The sequence below is a fragment of the Carcharhinus amblyrhynchos genome, chromosome 12 (assembly GCF_965287045.1).
Source record: "Carcharhinus amblyrhynchos chromosome 12, sCarAmb.v2.hapA, whole genome shotgun sequence".
Lineage (NCBI taxonomy): Eukaryota > Metazoa > Chordata > Chondrichthyes > Carcharhiniformes > Carcharhinidae > Carcharhinus > Carcharhinus amblyrhynchos.
In genome coordinates, this window is record NC_137335.1 from 25,290,798 (window position 1) to 25,314,495 (window position 23,698).

The 23,698-nt window shown below is 42.9% G+C and overlaps 1 protein-coding gene across 9 annotated transcripts in view; it reads right to left on the minus strand.

The window, feature by feature from the left end:
- The window catches only part of afdna (afadin, adherens junction formation factor a), a 240,997-nt gene that overhangs the window by 19,115 nt on the left and 198,184 nt on the right, over positions 1-23,698 (minus strand). For all 9 annotated transcript variants that reach the window (XM_080200251.1, XM_080200249.1, XM_080200246.1 and 6 more), the window contains 3 exons: positions 22,149-22,343; positions 13,429-13,520; positions 11,691-11,870 (listed from right to left, as the gene is read on the minus strand). In XM_080200251.1, the coding sequence (XP_080056377.1) occupies positions 11,691-11,870; positions 13,429-13,520; positions 22,149-22,343 (467 nt within the window). The remainder of the gene's footprint in view (positions 1-11,690; positions 11,871-13,428; positions 13,521-22,148; positions 22,344-23,698) is intronic.

The following is a 23,698-nucleotide window of genomic DNA, read 5'->3' on the forward strand; positions in this document are numbered from 1 at the left end:
GACATTGGTCTGGCAGCATGTGTGGAGAAGAAACAGAGCTAACGTTTCAAGTCCATATGACTGAAGGGTCATACAGGCTTATGTTTTTATTTTAGATTTCCAATATCTGCAGTATATTGCTTTTATTTTATTGATAATCTGTTTTATAGCTGAAAATGCATTAATAACTGGGAATAAGTAAAGTTATAGCAGCATAGACACAATGTTAACTTGCGTAATATTGTAAAGCCCTCCATCTCTAGTGCAAAGCTATTGCAGATATGATCCTAATAGTGACTATCTCTTCTAGCCATTTAGGAGGAAGGAAAATCTAGAAGACCTACTTCTTATCCAAAGAACTTCACATACTTTTGCGAATGATGGAAATGTAAAATTAGCCTACAAAGAAAAAAACATAATTCTGTTCTGGCCAATTCACTTTTATTTGAATCTGTGAACAGAGTCACAGGGGATTACTAATAATTGTAAAAATGCTAGTACAATGGAAATAAATATTAATTAACCTAAAAGGTTAATAGGTCCGGATTTACAATCCGGTGGCAACTTAAGTGCCTATATTCAAGTCTTAACACTATAAAAGCACTGAAGGAAAGACTTATACCACTAATTTCTGTGAAGTTCTCCTGATTTCTGCTGCAACTTCAGTCAAAGATCAGCAGAAACCTCAGTAACCATTTAAGCAGCTTTTCTTCCAGAATGTAAATTATCTGCCAAATCATTGCAGATTAAAGAACACTTGAAATTGTGCCAAGAATTCAAAATTCGCCATCTACAAAAATGTTCAATGAGAATGCAATGTAATTACTGGATAGGCCTTTTTCCTAAGATTCTAGAATTCAGTGACTTCCAGCATTCTGAGCTAGAACGGAGATTGTTCAAAATTGAGCAACAACAAAATATAAATCCCAACAGTCAACAAACTTATTTTAAACAGGAGTCCTACAAGCATTTGTGTTGGTCTTAATTGTACGAACCAATTATACAGATATAAAATACTGAACATGTGCAATCTCAAGCTGTCAGCAGAATGCATCATTTACGCAGAAATTAATTTATTTTCAGGTAATAACTAACCATGTGATAACATCTTGATATGCATGAGGAAACTGAATGTGGCTTAACCATGAGATGCTTGGTCAAAGTGCAAGATCACTATTACTAAAGGTATTAAGTAAATAAGATTTATTGCTGATGATATACAGAAACAGAAGTTAAAATTAAAACCTACTGCTTGGGATCAACTTCTTTGACTAACAGCAATACTGGCACAGGCAATGAAGGATAATGTTTAGGTTGCATGATCAGTGATATATTCATTGTTACTGTGCAGTTCTATCAACTTCTGATAGAGAAAAGCAAAGTCCAGTGATAGAGAGCACCCCGGTGGATGTGCCCCTTCACAATAAGTACTCCTGTCTGAATACTAAATGGCTGGGGGTGGGGTGGTAGAGGAGAGAGAGAGAAAAAAAACAGCCCACCTGGGGGAACCAGCAGTGGCCGTGTTTCTGGAGCAGAGTCTGGCCCTATAACTCAGAGGGCTGAGGAAAGGAGGAGGAAGGCAGTATTAATTGGGGACTCTACAGTGAGAGGGTCAGATAGGCGATTTTGCACAGGCAGATGGGAGTCTCAGATGGTGGTGTGCCTCCCTGGTGCCGGGATCCAGGATGTCTCTGGTCGCGTCCCAGAAATCCTGAGGTGGGAGGGAGAGGAGCCAGAGGTAGTGGTACATATTGGTACCATTCACATAGGTAGGAAGAGGGAAGGGGTCATGAAAAGAGAATATAGGGAGTTAGGTAGACAGTTGAGAAGGAGTAATGCAAAGGTAGTAATCTCGGGATTGCTGCCTGTGCCACAGGAAAGTGACAGCAGGAATGAAATGAGGTGGAGGATGAATGCATGGATGAGGGACTGGAGCAGGGGGCAGAATTCAGGTTCTTGGATCATTGGGATCTCTTTTGGGGCAGGTGTGACCTGTACAAAAAAAACGGGTAGCACTCGAATCCCAGGGCGACCAATATCCTGGTGGGAAGGTTAGCTAAGGCTACCGGGGAGACTTTAAGCTAGAACGATTGGGGGGAGGGAATTGAGATGAGGTGACTGGGAGCGAGGAGGTTAGCTCGCAAATAGAGAAGGATTGTAGACAGTGTAAGAGGGAGGATAGTCGGGTGATGGAGAAGGGGAGCGCTCAGACCAAAGGTTTGAGATGTGTCTATTTTAACACCAGGAGTGTGGTGAATAAAGTGGATGAGCTTAGAACATGGATCGCTGCTTAGAAATGTGATGTGCTGGCCATTACAGAAACTTGGGTGTCTCAGGGACAGGACTGGATACTTCAGGTGCCAAGTTTCAGATGTTTCAGAAAGGACAGGGAGGGAGGCAAAAGGCAGGGGGAGCGGCACTGTTGATCAGGGATAGTGTCACAACTGTAGAGAAGGTAGAAGCTGTGGCGGGATTGTCTACGGGGTCTCTGTGGGTGGAAGTTCGGAACAGGAAAGGGTCGATAACTTTGCTGGGTGTTTTCTATAGGTCACCCAATAGTAACAGGGATGTTGAGGAGCAGATAGGGAAACTGATCCTGGAGAGATGCAGTAGTAACAGTTGTCGTGATGGGAGACTTTAATTTCCCAAACATTGATTGGAATATCCCTAGGGTAAGGGGTTTGGATGGGGAGGAGTTTGTTAGGTGTTCAGGAGGATTTCCTGACACAGTATGTGGGCAAGCCTACAAGGGGAGAAGCTGTACTCGATCTGGTACTGGCTAATGAACTTGGACAGGTGTCGGATCTCTCAGTGGGAGAACATCTTGGGGATAGTGATCGTAACTCTATCTCCTTTACGCTAGCATTGGAAAGAGATAGGATCAGGCAAGTTAGGAAAGTGTTTATCTGGAGTAATGGGAAATATGAAGCCATCAGGTAGGAAATTAGACGAGTAAATTGGAAGAAGGTATTCTCGGGAAGAAGTACCAAAGTAAGGTGGAAGATCTTCAAGGAATGTTTGTCTAGAGTTCTGCACGACAATGTTCCAATGAGACAGGAAGGTTTTGGTAGGTTATGGGAGCCATGGTGCAGGAAAGTTGTAATGAACCTAGTCAAAAAGAAAAGTAAAGCATACAAAAGGTTCAGACAGTTAGGAGATATTAAGGATCTAGAGGAGTATATGGCTTGTAGGAAGGAACTTAAGAAGGAAATTAGGAGAGCCAGAGGGGTCATCAAAAGGCCTTGGCAGGTAAGATTGAGAACCCTAAGGCGTTCTACAAATATGTGAAGAGTAAAAGGATGAGATGTGAAGGAATAGGAACTATAAAATGTGAAGGTGGGAAAGTTAGTACAGAACCAGTAGGAATAGCAGAGGTGTTTAATGAATACTTTACCTCGGTATTCACGGTGGAAAAAGATCTGGTGGTTGTACTGTAGGCTTGTGGCAGACTGAAAAGGTTGAGTATGTGGAAATTAAGAAAGAGGATGTGTTGGAAATTTTGAATAACATCAAGATAGATAAGTCACCGGGACTGGATGGGATGTACCCCAGGTTACCGTGGGAGGCGAGGGAAGAGATTGCAGAACTTCTGGCGATGATCTTTGTGTCGTCGATGGAGACGGGAGAGGTTCCGGAGGATTGCAGATGTGGTTCCTATATTCAGGAAAGGGAATAGGGATAGCCCAGCAAATTACTGACCAGTGAGTCTAACCTCAGTGGTTAGTAAGTTGATGGAGAAGATTCTGAGGGACAGGATTTGTGAACATTTAGAGAAGTTTAGTATGCTCAATAGTAGTCAGCATGGCTTTGTCAAAGGCAGATTGTGACTTACAAGCCTGGTTGAGTTCTTTGAAAATGTGACTAAGCATATTGACAAAGGAAGAAAGGTAGATGTGGTTTCTATGGACTTCAGTAAGGTCGATGAGGTCCCCCATGCAAGATTTTGTGGGAAAGTGAGATGGCATGGGATCCAGGGGGCTGTTGCCTTGCAGACCCAGAACTGGCTTGCCTGCAGAAAGCAGAGACTGGTTGTAGATGGATCTTTTTCTACATGGAGGTCCGTCACCAGTGAAGTGCCCCAGGGATCTATTCTGGGACCCTTGCTGTTTACAATTTTCATAAATGACCTGGATGAGGAAGTGGAGGGATGGGTTGGTAAGTTTGCTGACGACACAAAGGTTGGTGGTGTTGTGAATAGTTTGGAGGGATGTCAGAATTTGCAGCATGACATAGATAGGATGCAAGACTGGGTGAAGAAGTGGCAGATGGACTTCAACCTGGATAAATGTGTAGTGGTCCGTTTTGGCAGGTCAAATGGGATGAAGGAGTATAATATCAAGGGTAAGACTCTTAGCAGTGTAGAGGATCAGGACTCTTAAATCGGCCTCACAGGTAGAGGATGTGGTTACGAAGGCATATGGTGTACTGACCATTAATCGAGGGATTGAGTTTAGGAGTCGGGAGATAATGCTGCAGCTTTATTACTCCCAAGTCAGACCCCTCAGTTCTGGTCGCCTCATTACAGGAGGGATGTGGAAGCTATTGAAAGGGTGCAGAGGAGATTTACAAGGATGTTGCCTGGATTGGGTGGCATGCCTTATGAGGATAGGTTAAGAGAGCTCGGTCTTTTCTCCTTGGAGAGACAAAGGATGAGAGGTGACCTGATAGAAGTGTATAAAATGTTGAGAGGCATCGATCGGGTGGGTTCTCAGAGGCTTTTTCCCAGGGCTGATATGGTTGCTGTGAGAGGACACAGGTTTAAGGTGCTGGGGAGTAGGTACACGGGAGATATCAGGGGTAAGTTTTTCACTTAGAGGGTGGTGGGCGAGTGGAATCGGCTGCCGTCGGTGGTGGTGGAGGCAAATTTGATAGGGTCTTTTAAGAGACTTCTGGACGAGTACATGGGACTTAATAGGATCGAGGGTTATAGGTAGGGATATCATCAGTGCAACTTGTGGGCCGAAAGGCCTGTTTGTGCTGTAGTTTTTCTATGTTCTATCTTTCTAACTTTCTAATTCCTCTTTGAATGCCTCGAAAGAGCCTGCCTCCATCACACTCAAGTAGGCATTCCAGATCTTAATCACTCATGGCATGAATAAGCTTTAACTCTTGTTGCTTTTGCTTATTTTGCCATTTATCTTAAATCTAGGTCCTCTTGCTCTTAATCCTTTCATGAGTTGGGTGAAAGGAAAATTATAAGGGAGAAGGTGGTTCCGAGGGACACTTGTGGGTTGAACTGTGTCTGTTTCAATGCTAGGAGTGTGGCAGGGAAAACGGATGAGCTTAGGGCCTTGATGTTTGTGAGGCAGTTAGATGTGGTGGCTGTAACGGAGACGTGGTTACGGGAAGGGCAGGACTGGCAGCTGAATGTTCCTGGGTACAAGCGTTTTAGGTGTGACAGAGGATGGTTGAAGAGAGGTGGAGGGGTGGCACTGTTAGTCAAGGAAAACATCACAGTAGTGCAGAGGGAGGACGATATGGAAGAGATAGGGATTGAGTCAGTGTGGATGGAGTTGAGGAATAAAAAGGGAGAGATCACATTGCTAGGGGTGTACTATAGGCCACCCAACAGCCCAAAGTCAGAGGAGGAAGGCATTTGCAGGGGCATTTTGGACAGGTGCAGGAAGAATACAGTGGTTGTAAGTGGGTAATTTTAATTTTCCTGGAGTGAATTGGAGGGGGCCTAGAGCTGGGGGTATGGAGGGAGAGGAGTTTGTGAAATGTGTTATGGAAGGGTCACTAGAACAGTATGTAACTAGCCCGACTAGGGGAGGGGCTATACTAGATTTAGTGTTGGGAAACGAGCCGGGGCAGGTGGGTGAGGTAGAGGTAGGCGAACATGTGGCGAACAGTGACCACAAGTCTGTCTACTTTAGGATAAAAATGGAAAGGGACGAGTGCCGTCCGAACGGGAGTGTGCTGAACTGGAGAAAGGCGAGCTATGGCAGGATTAGGAGGGAGCTGCAGCAAACTGATTGGGAGGGACTGTTAGCTGGCAAGTCCACGGTTGGCAAGTGGGAGGCTTTTAGGGACAAAATGAAATGGTTGCAGGGAAGGTATGTTCCGGTTAAGCGAAAGGATGGGAAAGGTAGGATTAGAGAGCCATGGATTACGGGGGATATTGAAGACTTGGTCAGGAAGAAGAGGGAGGCGTATGTTAGGTCAAAACAAATGGGTATGGAGAGTGCGCTGGAGGAATATAGAGAGAGTAGGAGGGAGCTAAAAAGGGGAATTAGAAGGGCGAAGAGAGGGCATGAGATGGCTTTGGCTGGTAGGATTAAGGAAAATCCAAAGGCATTTTATTCCTATATTAGAGGCAAGAGAGTAGTTAGAGGGAAAATTGGTCCTCTTAGGGACAAGAGTGGAGAGTTGTGTATTGAGTCGGAGGGAACGGGGGAGCTCCTGAATGAATACTTTGCATCGGTATTCACGAAGGAGAGGGGTTCGAAATCGTGCGGTCTCTTGGAGGGAGCGGAGGTTCAGTTGCAGGATATAGTTATTACGAGAGAGGAAGTGCTTGGGCTTTTAAGTAGCGTAAGGACGGATAAAGCTCCGGGGCCTGATGGTATTTATCCCAGGCTGCTTAGGGAGGCGAAAGATGAAATTGCTGGGCCTCTGGCGCAAATCTTTGTCTCTTCTTTGGACACAGGTGAGGTCCCAGAAGACTGGAGGGTAGCAAATGTGGTCCCGTTGTTCAAAAAAGGTAGTAGGGATAACCCTGGGAATTATAGACCGGTGAGTTTGACGTCGGTGGTAGGGAAGTTAATGGAAAAAATACTTAGGGGTAGGATGTATGAGCATTTGGAGCGTTGCGATCTGATTAGGGATACGCAACATGGCTTTGTTAGAGGGAGGTCTTGCCTTACGAATCTGGTGGAATTTTTTGAGGAGGTGACAAAAACGGTTGACGATGGGAGAGCCGTTGATGGCATCTATATGGATTTCAGTAAGGCGTTTGACAAAGTCCCTCACGGTAGGCTGGTAGAAAAGGTTAAGGCGCATGGGATACGAGGCCAGGTAGCTAGGTGGATTGAGAACTGGCTGGGAAATGGGAGACAGAGGGTAGTTGTGGAGGGGACCTTGTCGGGCTGGAGGCCAGTGACCAGTGGTGTGCCGCAGGGCTCAGTACTGGGACCTCTCCTCTTTGTAGTCTACATAAATGACTTGGAAGAGGGCGTAGGTGGTGTGTTCAGCAAGTTTGCTGATGACACCAAGATGGCAGGGTTGGCAGGTACGGAACTGGATTGTCAGGTGATACAACAGGATATAGATAGGTTGGTGCAGTGGGCAGATAGGTGGCAGATGGCATTTAATCCTGACAAATGCGAGGTGATGCATTTTGGACGGAATAATGCAGAGAGGAGCTATGTGATAAAAGGTAGGCCGATTAGGAGTATAGACATACAGAGGGACCTGGGAGTGCAGGTTCACAAATCCATGAAGGTTGCGTCACAAGTGGAGAAGGTTGTTAGGAAGGCTTATGGAATGTTAGCCTTTATAGGAAGGGGCATAGAGTATAAAAGCTGCCGTCTAATGCTTCAGTTGTACAGAACGTTGGTTAGACCGCATTTGGAGTACTGCGTCCAGTTCTGGTCACCTTACTACCAGAAGGACGTGGAGTCTCTGGAAAGGGTGCAGAGCAGGTTTACCAGGATGTTGCCTGGCATGGGGGGACTGGGTTACGAGGAGAGGTTGAAGAAACTGGGGCTATTCTCCTTGGAAAGACGGAGATTGAGAGGGGACATGATAGAAGTATATAAGATACTGAAGGGAATAGATAGAGTTAATAGTGAGAGACTGCTCCCTAGACTGGGTACGAACACGAGAGGTCATCATTTAAGGGTGAGGGGGGAAGAGGTATAATTTGGAGGTGAGAAGAAGGTTCTTTACGCAGAGAGTTGTGGGGGTCTGGAACGCGCTACCGAGTAGGGTGGTGGAGGCAGGAACGTTGGACTCGTTTAAGATGCAGTTAGATAGGCACATGAGTGAAACGAGAATGGAGGGATATGGTAGGGGCTATTAAATAGGGTTAAACCTCGGGAGACACCGGAAGGGCAGGCTGTAAGATTAATATTTTTGTCTTTATTCCACAGGTGGAGGTCCACCTCGTGTCAAACGAGGGGCATGAACACGGCGGGTCGTGCGTGGGCTGCTCTTGGAAGTTCCAGGAGTGGCCTAGTACTTCATGTCGGTGTGTGTGCTTGATCCTGGACCAGTAGATGGGCGCCGCAACAGCTCAGTGACTAGCACTGCTGGCTGTGCAGACACATGGATTTGGGCCTGTTGTCTGTGGGAGTTTGCGCATTCTCCCTGTGGTTGCCTGGGTTTCCTCCGGGCGCTCCGGTTTCCTCCCACACCCCAAAGATGTGCTCTTAGGCTAATCGGTTTTTACCAAATTGACACTATTTCTTCCCTGAATCTGACTGAGTAGGGTTCCATTCGTAGACATGCAGGGTAGAATAGGTGTAGGGTGATGCGGCGGCACGGGCTCGTTGGGCCGAAGGGCCTGTTTCCCGTGCTGGGTTGTTCTTTGTTCTTTATTAGCATGGTGGGGCGGGGGGGAATTTGTTGGTTAATAGGAAGCAGGATAAAGTGGTCATTTTCAGGCTGACAAGCTGTAACTTTTAGCATTACAGGGATCAGTGTTAGGGCCTTAACTATTTATGACCTATGCTAATGGCTTGGATGAATGGACCAAATGTGATGACAAAGGTAGGCAGGCATGGGGAATAGAATATAAAAGTAAGAAATGTCATTACAGCTATACAGGGCCAAATCAATACTGCATTTGGAGTACCAGGTAGAGTTTTGGTCTCCTTAACTGAGCAGTTAATAAAACATAAACATCCTGGACTTTACTGATAGGTGCATAGAGTACAAGAGCAAGAAGGTTATGCTGAACATATACAAGACTCTAGCTAGACCTCAGCTGGAGTACTGTGCACAGTTCTGAACAGCACACTATAGGAAGGATGTGAATGCATTGAAAGAGCACAGAAGGGGTTTACAAGGATGGTTGCTGGGATGCAAAACTTCAGTGAATGCTCATTTGGAGAACTAGTGAAGATACGATGGGTCAAATGGCCGCCTCCTGCACTGTAACAAATCTGTTTTCCTGTGATATTTAAGGATATAATTGCATTGAAAGCAGTGCAGTGAAGGTTCACTCGACTGATTCCTGGGATGTAGGGACTGGCTTATGAGAGAAGTTATCTTTATACCCATTAGGCTTCAGAAGAATGAGAGGTGATGTTATTAAAACATACAAGATCTTGCAGAACTCAACGGTGTGGATACTGAGGATGTTTCACCTTGCAAGAAATCTAGAATTAGGGCGTACAGTTTAAAAATTAGGGGTCTCCCATTTCAGGTCAAGGAGGGGAATTCTTTTCTCAGCAGGTTGTTAGTGGAATTCTCTCCCCAAGAGACGCGTAGAGATGCTACGTCATTGAATATATTCAGAATGGAGTTAAATAGATTTTTGATTGACAAGGGTGTCAATATCATGGGGAAGATGGGAATGTGGAGTCAAGGCCACAATCAAATCAGTCACAAGCTTATTTAATGGTGGAGCAGGCCCAGGGGTTAAATTCTTTACTCCTATATCCTGTGTTGTGTTCCAATTATATCATGCCCTATTACATTTGTTGAATTTCCTAAAATAATTCAAAACTATGAGGTTTGAAAAACTATGAACTGATTTTGAAGTGCAGCCACTACTATATTTTTGTATATGCAGGAGCATGTAGAGTAACTTACGTAGAGTAATTTTTCAAGCATCTCATGAAGACTGCAAAGCTGCTTTTTTATTCAGTTAATGGCATTAAGTGTTGCAATTAAGGTATGGCTAAAGTAAATTAGTAAAAAGTCTGACAACACCAGGTTTTAGTCCAACCTATTTATTATAAATAAACATAATATAAATAATATAATATAAATATAATAAAAATAATTATAAATAAATAAATAAATAAATAGGTTGGACTAAAACCTGGTGTTGTCAGACTTTTTACTGTGTTTACGCCAGTCCAACGCCGGCATACCCACATCATAAAGTAAATTAAACACCCTTACAACACATGCAAGAGTCAAAATATTCTTACATCTCCCAATCTCTAATTTTAGCTCATCAGTCGTCTATTTCATTCCTTTTAAACAGTTTAATCTTGTCCTTTGATCACTTCTGGTGTCATCCATTGTAGTTCCTTCTACATCTCAGTTTGTTTTTGAACTTGTCATTCCTTCCCCATTGAGAACAACTTAGGGCATTTTTATAAGTATTAAACATTCAGTTAAGCGAGCAAATCCAAAGTTACATAAGAACATAAGAAATAGGAGCAGGAGTAGGCCATCTAGCCCCTCGAGCCCGCCCCGCCATTCAATAAGATCATGGCTGATCTGTTATGGCTCCGTTCCATATTCCCGCCCTCTCCCCATAACCCTTAATCCCCTTGCCTATCAAAAACCTATCAACCCGCGTCTTAAAAATATTGAGCGAGGCAGCCTCCACCACTTCAACAGGCAGAGAATTCCAGAGATTCACCACCCTTTGAGTGAAGAAGTTCCTCCTCAACTCCATTCTGAACCGCCCCCCCTTTATCCTGAGGCTGTGCCCTCTAGTCCTACTGTCCTTCGAGCGGGAAGAGCCTCTCCACCTCTATCCTATCCATCCCATTCAACATCTTATACGTCTCAATGAGATCTCCCCTCATTCTTCTAAACTCTAACGAGTACAAGCCTAGTTTACTCAGCCTCTCCTCATAGTTCAACCCCCTCAACTCTGGAATCAGCCTAGTAAACCTCCTCTGCACTCCCTCCAAGGCCAAAATATCCTTGCGTAAGTGCGGCGACCAAAACTGCACACAGTACTCCAGCTGCGGCCTCACCAGTGCCCTGTACAGCTGCAGCAAGACCTCCCTACTTTTATATTCAACCCCCCTCGCTATGAAGGCCAGCATCCCATTCGCCTTCCTGACCACCTGCTGCACCTGCAGGCTGGGTTTTTGCGACTCATGCACAAGGACCCCGAGGTCCCTCTGCACGGTCGCATGCTGCAGTTCTTCGCCACGTAAGTAATAGTCCTTCCTACCATTATTCCTATCAAAGTGGACAATCTCACATTTGCCAACATTAAATTCCATTTGCCAGTTCCTGGCCCATTCGCCCAGCCTATCTAGATCCTTCTGCAGTTAAAGGGTACCCCTATAATAGAGGAAGGTATACAGCCTTAACTTGTGTGAATTTTACCTGAATCATTGTATTTCAAGCAAGTCAAAACAGCCCATCTAACATAAACCACTCTGTACGGATATTAAATAGGGTTATGTTACACAATCCAGCTAGAGCTCAACCCTACACCTTTTGCTACAGTCAACATACAGTTTTGAAAAAAAATTCATCACTTCGGAGAAGCTACCACTTTTTTTATTCCTGAGGGTATTTAAAAGACAGCACCAGATTGGGCAGTATGAATTGAAATCCAGTCTCCCCGCTTTAGTGGGTGGGGGTGGGGGGAGGAGAGGACACTACTAGTAAACCTAAAATCAGGAGTTATTCATCAAATTACTAGGCATTCTATAATACAGGAACAATATACAAATCAGCACTGCAGCTCGACCTAACATTTTCATAATCTTTTGTATCAAAAACACTTTGGGTGATTTCTTCTATTATCTATTGCCTAGACAATACTCCATAAACATAGGCTTTACCTGTATTGCGGCACTGATAGGCTGCTCCTGCATCATTGCTCTCTCATCATAGTGTTGCCATTGTCCAGGGACAGGACTCACTCTATCCTGGGATCTGGAAGTTGGGAAGGTAAAATATTCTCTGGTATATGTTTGTGTGGGAATTGGATAGGCTTCAGGTCTTGTAGGCAATACTTGCTCCTAAAAGTAGAATTAGCAATTTAATTGAACCAACAGCCATTCATGATATATGAATTAAAAATATCAAGCATAAATAATTTAGAGGCTACAAGAAATATATCATGCATAATATATGACTGCTATTGAACTTTTATAAAAAGACTTTTTTAAAACAAAAAAGAGCGTTAGACATTTATCAGAATAGATGCTGTTTAAGAATTATATAAAATCTACAGACAGGCCTTGGACAAAGGGGTATTATTTAAAATGACAGTTTTGATTTCCTCTGAAAAACAAACAAAATTGCTAGCACGATTTCAATTCAAATGCACTTTTTTTTTTAAATCCCCATCTTTCAAGATCTCTCAACAGCTGGTATGAAAGCTGGTAAGTATGTTCCCAGCATACTTCACAGGCCTAGATTTAACCTAATTGTGAGATCCCAATCTCTGTTTTTTTCGTAATAGTGAATGAATTTTTCAGATGTGAAGATTACATTCTGTCCTGACAAATAGTCTTAGGTGAAGCTCAAGGATCATGTTTCCAATCATTTGGACAGTCTAGTGTTCTTGTGCATCAAACATATGCAGGGTTTTAGAAGGTACACTACGTTGTAAAAATACATTGGGATTGTAGCAAAGAAATAAAAACACTATTGTGCAATATTATCCAATTTGGGAATAATTAAATCACAGCATTTGGAAAGGTTACTGCAAAAATAATTTTGCCAGCATTGTGCAGGGTTCCCACTGTGTTTACGCCCCAAGAATTGAGGGAGGGCAGCTGTACAGATGGAGTTTAGTTCTCAGTTATAAATTAGCAACATAGTTCATTGTGTTGCTGTGGTCAGGCTTGTTTAATTGAACCACAGACTGACTTATGCCTCCAGTGTAAGGGTCATTTCTGAATCATGAAATCATTCAAGGCAGACAACTAGTAGGTCACCTCAGTGTTCGCTGCCCAGTTGGGAATGCTGGGAGGAATCTGGAGGTAGGGCTTCAAACAGTGCATCTCACCACAGGGCAGGTTGGTAGCTCACACTATCACTGGTGGAAATATTGTTGAAGCATAAGGAGTGGCAGGCTTGCAGAGGAATCACCATCAATATCAGGAAGCAGCTGAGACACCATTAGGCCCATGACAATCAGAGAGACTTCTCTCCAGGAATTCCAGATTTAAAGGCAGGACTGTGGGAAGATAGCAGCCGTGCCATTTTCTGCTTGAAATATTTAGATCTCCTTCAGCTACAATTCTTGTTCAACCTCCATCTGTACGGTTGCCTTCCCTCAATTCTTGGGGCACAAACACAGTGGGAACCTTGCATGATGCTGGCAAAATTACTGTTGCAATAATTGCTGTTAAGTGGCTCCTTAATTAGCTTGATTGCATTCCTGTCACCAGCAGGTGGGTTGCTGTCACCATTGCATACCCAGCTCCAAAAAACAGCACAAAAAGGAAGAACATGTTGGGGAGCTTGTTCAATGCTCTAGTTCAATTTTCCTGATGGCTATATTTAATAGCTTGCACCATTTGTTATTGATTAAACCACTAATCATCCAGAAACTATATAAATACTGACCTCAGCACAAAGGTTTCCAGTGGAGACCGATTGGATTTTGGAGGTAGGTGCAGTAGAATAAATTGGCTTTGCTCCAGGACTTGGAGGTTGGTCTTCTCAGCCGAAAACAACAACATTGAGTTACTGCAGCGTGGATTATTCACTTCAATACCAATGTATGAATTAATTATGCCCAACACATTAAATTCGAAACTTATTTCAAAATATTTGGATTTTATGGCTGATAACTGATGACAAATAATAGACATCACAACAGCTTTGAAAAGAGAAGAGCATCCAAAAGTCAGAGTGTAAGCCTAAGGGCCTGGAGACCAACAAGTATCAGCGGGGAGCCATTATACAATAGTCTCAGAACAAATCAACAAAAAAAAACCAAGCAGTGACCTCATGGGATAATAAGTAGAGAATTAGTTAACCAGAGAGCCTGAAGAGGTGTGTGGATCTGAAAGAGACCTGGGGGGGATCTAACAGAATGGAATGAGCTGAAGTATCAACGAGGAGTAAGATTAAACAAAATGTCAACACAAGGGAAGGTGTTGCTTGGGAAGTTGCTGGAAGACACACACACACACACACACACACACACACACACACACACACACGTCTTTAGTTGATATCTGTTAAGTTTAATTAGTCTAATAAATAGAGACATGGCTGGGCACTTTAGTTCCAGGCTGTGCATATTCTGTGCACGTGCAAACTCCTAGATGTTTGTCATGCCATGGACAACCACATGTGCAGAAAATGTCATCAACAACTTGAGCTCTAGTTTCTAAGCAGCAGCTGGCATCAGTGCAGTTCCCCCGTGATAGGAGTGACTGCCAGATAGTCAAGGAGGTCCTGACAGGTAATTTGAGTGCATCTCGGTCTCCAACTATTATCCAGTTTCCAAATCTGGTGAGTGATCTTTTATAGGGGAGTGCAGTCACAGCAATGTCTGCAGCACAATTGATGTCTTGTCTGTACAGGGGTGGAAGATTGGGAATGCAAATGAAATAAGGGATTCTACAGTCAGGCAAACAGAAAGACACTTGTGTGGTCACAGGCAGAATCAAATCCATATGGTATGTTGTCTCCTGCCAGGTTCAGTGATGCCACTTAGGAGCTGCTGCACAATCAGAAGGTCAACTGAAAGAGCGTGGTACCAAATGACATAGGGAGAAAAAGAGATGAGGTCCTGCAGGTAGGTTTTAGGGAACTAGACAGACTAACAAGCAGGATTTCAATAATAGTAATTTCTAGATTACTAGTTGATGAGAGTAATGCAGTTGACGTGCTGTAAACAGACTTTCAAAAACTTTTAGTTCCAAATAACAGACTGTCAATGGACCTGAAGCTCTGTAAGTAAAAGGGAAAGTGTTGGCATGGGCAAATTTGGCTGAATGACAGAAAACAAAGTAGCAGTGAGCTGTTATGCTTTTGGACTAGAAGAGGATTTACAGTGGGGTCTCCCAGGACTCAGTACTAGGATGATTGCTTTCCTTGACACATTAATGCTTTAGATTTAAGACAATTTCAAAATTTACAGATGATACAAACTTTGGTAGTATTCTAAACAGAGTGGATAGTAATGGGCTTCAAGAGGATAAAATGGAATGGGTGGACATGTTTGGCAGATGAAATTTATTGTAGAGGTTTGCATAGTTTTACATTTTCCTCAAAAGAGCAAAGAAAGACAATATAGCTTTATAGATTTAAATTAAGGGGTGGTAGTTATGGGATGGATATCAGAGGTAGGTTCTTTACCCAGAGGGTGGTGGGGGAATGGAATGCCCTGCCTGCTGCAGTTGTAGATGCGCCTAGTTTGGGGGCGTTTAAGAGGTCCGTGGATAGGTTTATGGATGGAAAGGGATTGGTTTAGGTTAGAGGGTCATTGCTTTTTTCTTAATTGGTCGGCGCAACATCGTGGGCCGAAGGGCCTGTTCTGCACTGTAATGTTCTATGTTCTAATATAAACTAAGATTACAATTCTAGATGGGGTACAGGAGCAGAGACACTTGAGGGTCTTTGAGCACAAATTGTTGATGGTGGTAGGGTAATTTGAGAAAGTGGGTAAAAAGGCATATGGGATCCTGGATTAGCCATAAAGCATGATTTCAATGAAGTGATAGAGAACTTTCATAAATCTCTGGTTCAGCGGCAACTAAAATAGTGTGTCTGTTACGATAGCTGTGATGGCTATAAAAGGTATTGTAAGTCAGTTCTATGGATAGATTTGACAATCTGGAAATGTTTTCAAAGCAAAGGCTGAAATGAGATTCAATGGAAATGTTCAGTATCATTTGTGTTACACAAAGTAGAAAGACAAATCTGTTCCCACTGAGAACCAGAGGACACCAATTTATAAATGGTTAGCAAAAGAACTGATAAGGAGACAAAGGGGGAAAATAATGCAGAAAATAGTATCAGAAATGCACTACCTGAGGCAGTTACAATCAGGGTCTTCGAAAGGGAATTGGATAGGCACTGAAAAGAAAAGCTATGCAAGGTCACAGACCTACCACGATTACATGCAAAAGGTTGGGGAGAAGGAATCTCTGAGGTTCTCTTGCAGAATGTTAGCACAGACACAGAGCTGAATTATCTCCTTTTACACTGAAACCAATCAATGACCGAATAACTGAACAGCAAGGATTGATATTTTGCTCAGTTTTATAATACTGGAATAAGAGGCTAGTTTACAATTTTATGCATGAAAAGCATTGCCCCATTAATGGCCTGAATGTTTTTCAACAGCTCTACATTATATTGATTGCAATAGTTACTTGTAAATTTCATAAATATAATTAAGTTACATCACCTTGAATACTGAAATGTTATCAAATTTTCCTTCCAATTAAGGAACACATTGATATAAGACAGATTTACCACAGCATTATCCAAGATGCATTAGCCATACAGAAATTTAAATCAGAGACAACAATCTGCATGTCAAGCAATTTTCTTTAACTCCCTGATAACTGAGTCACCCTCAACAAACATGGAACCATACCTAATGTCTCAGAAACTCCGCTACACTGTGACAAGAATTACACCTGTTTGCACCGCCATGGACTCAAAGGCCGAACACCCTCTCTGTGCCATAGTGTCAATGTCTTTTGGTGGATCTGTGACAATTGGCAGATCCAAGTGGCCATTCACCACTATTCAATTATATGGTTTAGATTCAAGTAAATATCCACAGATTTCTTTACAGAACTAACCTGTTTCCCCATGATGTTCATGCCTTAGAACATGCCTGAAAGAGACGATGATTCCAACAATCTTGCCACACTATTATGTTCCACAGGCTTTAAGAGCTTAAACAAAGCATGGAAGAAAAAGTTATTTTGCTTATTTAACCCATATTTCGACAGAACATAGACCAACTTAGTCTATTATGGACCCCATCAGGTTCCAGGATTTTGAACCAGTGAGAGTGAAGGAACAGCGATACAGTTCCAAGTCTGGATGGTGTGGATCTTGGAGGGAAACTTCCAGGTGGTGTTTCCATGTGTCTACTGCCCTTGTGTTTCTAGATGGTAACGGTTGTAGGTTTGAAAGGTGCTAAGGAGCCTTGCTGAGTTCCTGCAGTGCATCTTGTAGATGGTACACATTGCTGCCACTGATGAGGAAGTGAATGTTTACGGATGGATAGCCAATCAAGCAGGCTGCTTTGTTCTGGATGATGGCAAGCTTTTTTAATTTTCTTGGAGCTGCAGTCATCCAGGCAAGTGGACAGTATTCCATCACACTCCTGATTGCCTTGTAGATAGTGGGTAGGCTTTGTGGAGTCAGGTTAGTTACATGTTTTTTTAAAAAATTTATTCATGGGGCATGGGCATTGCTGGCTAGCCAGCTTTTATTGCCCATCTTAGTTGCCCTTGAGGTGGTGATGGTGAACTGCTGTCTTGAATTGCTGCAGTCCGTGTGCTGTGGGTTGATCCACAATGCCATTAGGAGAGAATTCCACAATTTTGACCCAGTGACTACAAAGGAATGGTGATATATTTTCAAGTTAGGATGGTGAGTGGCTTGGAGGAGAACTTACAGGTGTGGTGTTCCCATGCATCTGCTACCCTTGTCTTTATAGATGTAAGTGGTCATTGGTTTGGAAAATGTTGTCTAAGAATCTTTGGTGAATTGCTGCAGTGCATTTTATAGATCATGCATACTGCTGCTAAAGTGCATTGGTAGTGGAGGGAGTGGATGTTTGTAGATGTGGTGCCAATCAAGCAGGCTGCTTTGTCCTGGATGGTGTCAAGTTTTGAGCGTTGTTGGAGCTGCACCCATCCTAGCAAGTGGGGAGTATTCCATCATACTCCTGACTATAGACTTTGGGGAGTCAGGAGGTGAACTACTCTCTGCAATATTCCTAACCTCTGACCTACTCTTGTAGCCAACGTGTTTATGTGGTGGGTCAAGTTGAATTTCTGATCAATGGTAACCCCAAGGATGTTGACAGTGCAGGATTCAGTGATGATAACACCACTGAATGTCAAGGGGTGGTGGTTGGAGTGTATCTTATTGATGATGGTCATTGCCTGGCATTTGTGTGGCACAAATGTTATTTGCCATTTGTCACCCAAGCCTGGATACTGTCCAGATCTTGTTGCATTTGAACATGGAGTGCCTCAATATCTGAGGAGTTATGAATGGTGCTGAACATTGGCGAACATCCTCACTTCTGACCACATGATAGAGGAAAGGTCATTGATGAAGCAGCTGAAGACTGCTGGGCCTAGGACACTACCCTGAGGGGCCCCTGCAAAGATGTCCTGGAACTGGTGACTAACCCCCCCCACGCCCCCCAACAACCATCGTCCTATGTACCAAGTATGACTCCAATCAGCGGAGTGTTTGTCCCCTGATACCCACTAATTCCAGTTTTGCTAGGGCTCCTTGATTCCACACTTGATCAAATGCAGCCTTGATGTCAAGGGCAGTCACTCTCACCACACCTCTGGAATTCAGCTCTTCCGTCCATGTTTGAACCAAGGCTGTAATGAGATCAGGAGCTGAGTGACTCTGGTGAAACCAAACTGGGCATCGCTGAGCAGGTTATTGCTGAGCAGGTGTTGCTTGATAGCACTGTCAATGACCCCTTCCATCACTTTACTGATGATCGAGAATAGACTGATTGGGTTGGATTTGTGCTGCTTTAACCCATATTTCGAGAGAACATATACTATTCTGGTCCATCATGAACCCCACCAGGTTCCAGGATTTTGAACCAGCGAGAGTGAAGGAACAGTGACACAGTTCCAAGTCTGTTTTCTTCCATGCTTTACTTAAGCTCTTAAAGCTTGTGGAACACAATAGTGTAGCAAGATTGTTGAAATCATCGTCTCTTTCTGGCATGTTCTAAGGCATGAATATCATAGGAGATAAGATAGCTCTGTAAAGAAATCTGTGGATTTTTATTTGAATCCAAACCATACAATTGAATAGTGGTGAATGGCCACTTAGACCTGCCAACTGTCGCAGATCCACCAAAAGACATTGGCACAGAAAGAGGGTTTTCGACCTCTGAGTCCATGGTGGTGCAAACAGGTGTAATTCTTGTACAGGACATACCTAGGCAATTTTCCACATTGTTGGGAAGATATCAGTGTTGTAATTGTACTGGAAAAGCTTGACTAGGGGAGCAGCAAGTTCTACAGCACAAGTCTTCAGTATTATCGCCAGAATGTTGTCAGGGCCCGTTGCCTTTGCAGTATCCAGTGCCTCCAGCTGTTTCTTGATATCGTGTGGAATGAATTGAATCGGCTACAGACTGGCATCTGGAGGATGCCAAGATATATCTTGGCAGATACATCTTGGCAGTTCTGGCTAAAGATTGCTGCCAGGATTGTTGTAGGATTCTTAGCCTCTGACCTGCTCTTGTAGCCACAGAATTTATAGAGTCATAGAAGTTCACAGCATGAAAACAGGCCCTTCAGCCCAACTTGTCCATGTCAGATCTTTTTTTAAATTAAACCCCTAAGCTAATCCCAATTGCCCACATTTGGCCAATATCCCTCTATATCCATCTTATCTATGTAACTATCTAAATGGGATTGAATATAAAAGTAGGGAGGTCTTGCTGCAGCTGTATAGGGCATTGGTGAGGCCGCAGCTGGAGTACTGTGTGCAGTTTTGGGCGCCACACCTGCGCAAGGATATTTTGGCCTTGGAGGGAGTGCAGAGGAGGTTTACTAGGCTGATGCCGGAGTTGAGGGGGTTGAGCTATGAGGAGAGGCTGAATAAACTAGGCTTGTACTCGTTAGAGTTTAGAAGAATGAGGGGAGATCTCATTGAGACGTATAAGATGATGAATGGGATGGATGGGATAGAGGTGGAGAGACTCTTCCCGCTCAAAAAAGACAGTAGGACTAGGGGGCACAGCCTCAAGATAAAGGGGGGGCGGTTTAGAACGGAGTTGAGGAGGAACTTCTTCACTCAAAGGGTGGTGAATCTCTGGAATTCTCTGCCCGTTGAAGTGGTGGAGGCTGCCTCGCTAAATATTTTTAAGAAGCGGGTTGATGGGTTTTTGATAAGAGAGGGGATTAAGGGTTATGGGGAGAGGGCGGGAAAGTGGAACTGAGCCACGACAGATCAGCCATGATCTTATTGAATGGCGGGGCAGGCTCGAAGGGCCAGATGGCCTACTCCTGCTCCTATTTCTTATGTTCTTATGTTCTTTTTAGAAGACAAAACTGTACCAGCCTCTACTACTATGTCTGGCAGCTTGTTCCAGACACAGGCATCCTGTGAGGAAAAATTGCCCCTCTGGACACTTTTGTATCTCTCCCCTCTCACCTTAAACCTATGCCCTCTAGTTTTATGCTCCCCTACCTCTGGGAAAAGATATTGATTGTCTAGCTGATCTATGTCCCTCATTATTTTATAGACCTCTATAAGATCACCCCTCAGCCTTCTACTATCCAGAGAAAAAAGTCCCGGTCTATCCAGCCTCTCCTTATAACTCAAACTGTAAAGTCCCGGTAGCATCCTAGTTAATCTTTTCTTCGCTCTTTCCAGTTTAATAATATCCTTTCTATAATAGGGTGACCAGAAAGAACTGTACACTGTATCCCAAATGTGGTTTTACCAATGTCTTGTACAATTTCAACAAGACGTCCCAACTCCTGTGTTTAATGTTTTGACCAATGAAACCAAGCATGCTGAATACCTTCATCAGCACTCTGCCCTCCTGTGACTCCACTTTCAAGGAGCTATGAACATGTACCCCAAATCTCTTTCTGTAACTCTCCCCAACATCCTACCATTAACTAAGTCTTGCCCTAGTTCAATCTACCAAAATGCATCACCTTGCATTTGTCCAGATTAAACTCCATCTACCACTTGTCAGCCCACTGGCCCAACTGATCAAGATCTCACTGCAATCGGAGATAACTTTCTTCACTATCTACTATACCAGCAATCTTGATGTCATGTAAACTTACTAACTGTGCCTCCTATATTCTCATCCAAATCATTAATATAAATGACAAATAACTGATCCCTGAGGCACACCATTGGTCACAAGCCTCCAGTTTATAAAATAACCCTCTACAACCACACTCTGGCTTCTGTCCATTTTTGTACCCATTTAGATACCTCACCCTGGATCCTGAGAGATCTATGCAATAACCTACCATGTGGTACCTTGTCAAAGGCCTTGCTAAAGTCCATGTAGACATCATCAACTACATTGTCCTCTTCTACCTTCTTGATTACCCCTTCAAAATACACTATTAAATTTGAGAGAGATGATTTTCCACTCACAAAGCCATGCTGACTGTCCCCAATCAGTCCTTATGTCACTAAATGCCTGTAGATCCTGTCTCTCAAAATACCTCCTAACAACTTTCCCACCAGATGTGAGGCTCACTGGTCTGTAGTTCTCAGGCTTTTCCCTGCAGCCCTTTTTAAACAAAGGCACAACATTTGCTACCCTCCAATCTTCAGACATCTCACCCATGACTATTGATGATTCAAATATCTCTACCAGAGAATCCACAATTTCCTGGAACACATTTCATCAGGTCCCAGGGATTTATTTACCTTGATGCGCTTTGAGTTCCAACACCTCTTTCTCTGTAGTATGTACACTCCTCAAGACATCACTATTTATTTCCCCAAGTTCTCTAACATCCATATTTTCCTCAGCAGTAAATATTGATGAGAAATATTCATTTAGGATCTCACCCATCTCTTGTGTATCCGCACAGATGACTTTGTTGATCCTCAAGAGGCCCTATTCTCTCCCTTGTTATTCTTTCCCTTTATATATTATTATGTATTATATGGCTAGTCCAGTTCAGTTTATAGTTAATGATAATCCCAATGATGTTGATAGTGGGGTATTCAATGATGATAATACCATGGAACGTCAAGGGGTAGTAGTTAAGCTTCTCTCTTATTGGAGATGGTTATTGACTGGCACTTGTTTGGCATGAATGTTACTTATCATTTGTCAGCCCAAGCCTGGATACTGTCCTGTTCTTGTTACATTTAGACTTGGAGTGCTTCAGTAGCTGAGGAGTCACAAATGCTTCTGAACATTGTGCAATCATCACTTAACATTGCTACTTCTGACCTTATGATGGAAGGAAAGTCATTGATGAGGCAGTTGAGGAGTGTTGGGCCAGGTAATCAAAATTACCATTCTGGTTTACTAACAAATCCTTCAGTTACTGGACAAAGGTATGCCTCAAAGCAACTGACAACAAGATGATCTAGGACTATGTGCTTACTTGCAACGTTGGGACTAGATCGATGATCAGCTCGGTTCTTCAACAGTCTTTCATCCCCAGGTGGTTTCTTTGGTTCTGTGTATTCTGTCCAACCCATTGGGGAATTTTCAGGTGTTCCATTCTGAGGATTACTATTGTACAATTCAAAGCCTTCACTCTTTGGGCGAGGCTTCCCTGGGCCACGACGATCAGAGGCTAAAAATGGATAAAAGATCAATCTTTTCCAAATGTTATTTTAAGAGTTGGGCAAGCCACAAACCTCAAAAGGTATATTTTTCAACTACTAACCTTGGAGCATATGGTTCTTAAAGTTTTGAAAATTGGATATGCAGTTTTAAAAAACCGATTATGCACACGGGATTAATAAATTACCACCTATTACTTCTTTTTCCCCCCAAAAGATAGATAAGTTGGGCTCATCTATTCAAGTTGGTCAAAATAGAAACGGTAATGCAATAACAATTTTAAACTGGGTAAACAATTACCCCAAATTGGTTTGTTTGCAGTTAGATTCACACCTTATTATAGCAAAATATGAATTATCACAAAAAAATGCAAAAGGAGTACAAGAGATTAGCTATAAATAAAATGTGAATGGTTATGGCAGAAGAAAACTTGAAATAAACCCGAGAAGTTTATTTGAATTTACGAAGAGGGGAACTTCTTTTTCTCCCTCCCCCACATGAATGAACAATGCCCTAACATAAGTAGAGGTTGAAATCACTAAAATTTGGATCACATATCTATTGATTTTTGTTTATTCATTCGTGGGACACCAGCGTTATTGGTTGGCCAGCATTTATTGCCCATGCCAATTGCCCAAGAGCAGTGAGAGTCAACCACATTGCTGTGGCTCTGGAATCACATATAGGCCAAACCAGGTGATGACAGCAGATTTCTTTCTCCAAAGGAAACCAGATGTGTTTTATCAAGAATCGACAATGATTTCATGGTCATCAGTAGATTCTTAATTCCAGATTTTTTTATTGAATTCAAATTCCACCATCTGCCGTGGCGGGATTTGAACCGGGGTCCCCAGAACATTAGTCAAGTTTCTGGATTAATAGTCTTCGTCTCCCCGCCAAAGTATATTAATGGTATAATTCTTAGTTATACATAAATACATCTTGTAATTGTTGCATCTTGTGACTGTGTTTTAGATTGACTCATTAAGATTCCAATATAACAAAATTCCTGTATAAAAATAAAAGTAGTTTATAATTTGAAAACTGGTATCTGCTAAATTCATGTAACATTCTCACCTTGCTTGCAGGTTGAAGGAAAAAAATCACTAGTGTTAAAAAGTAAATTATTCAACAGCGGAAGTAATGATCAAATTTGAAGTTAAACACAATCGCAAGATTAGGAATACACAGATGGAGGATTACACTCATGATCTCCTTTCCTACAGCCCTATTTTGTATAATGAACACACAATAACACTAAATACATTGTATTTGAGATGGATAATTCCGAGTATAAACTGCCTGCTTAAACGGAATTTTGCTCAAGATCAGAGATGCAGCATGGAATTTCGCCAAGAATTGACA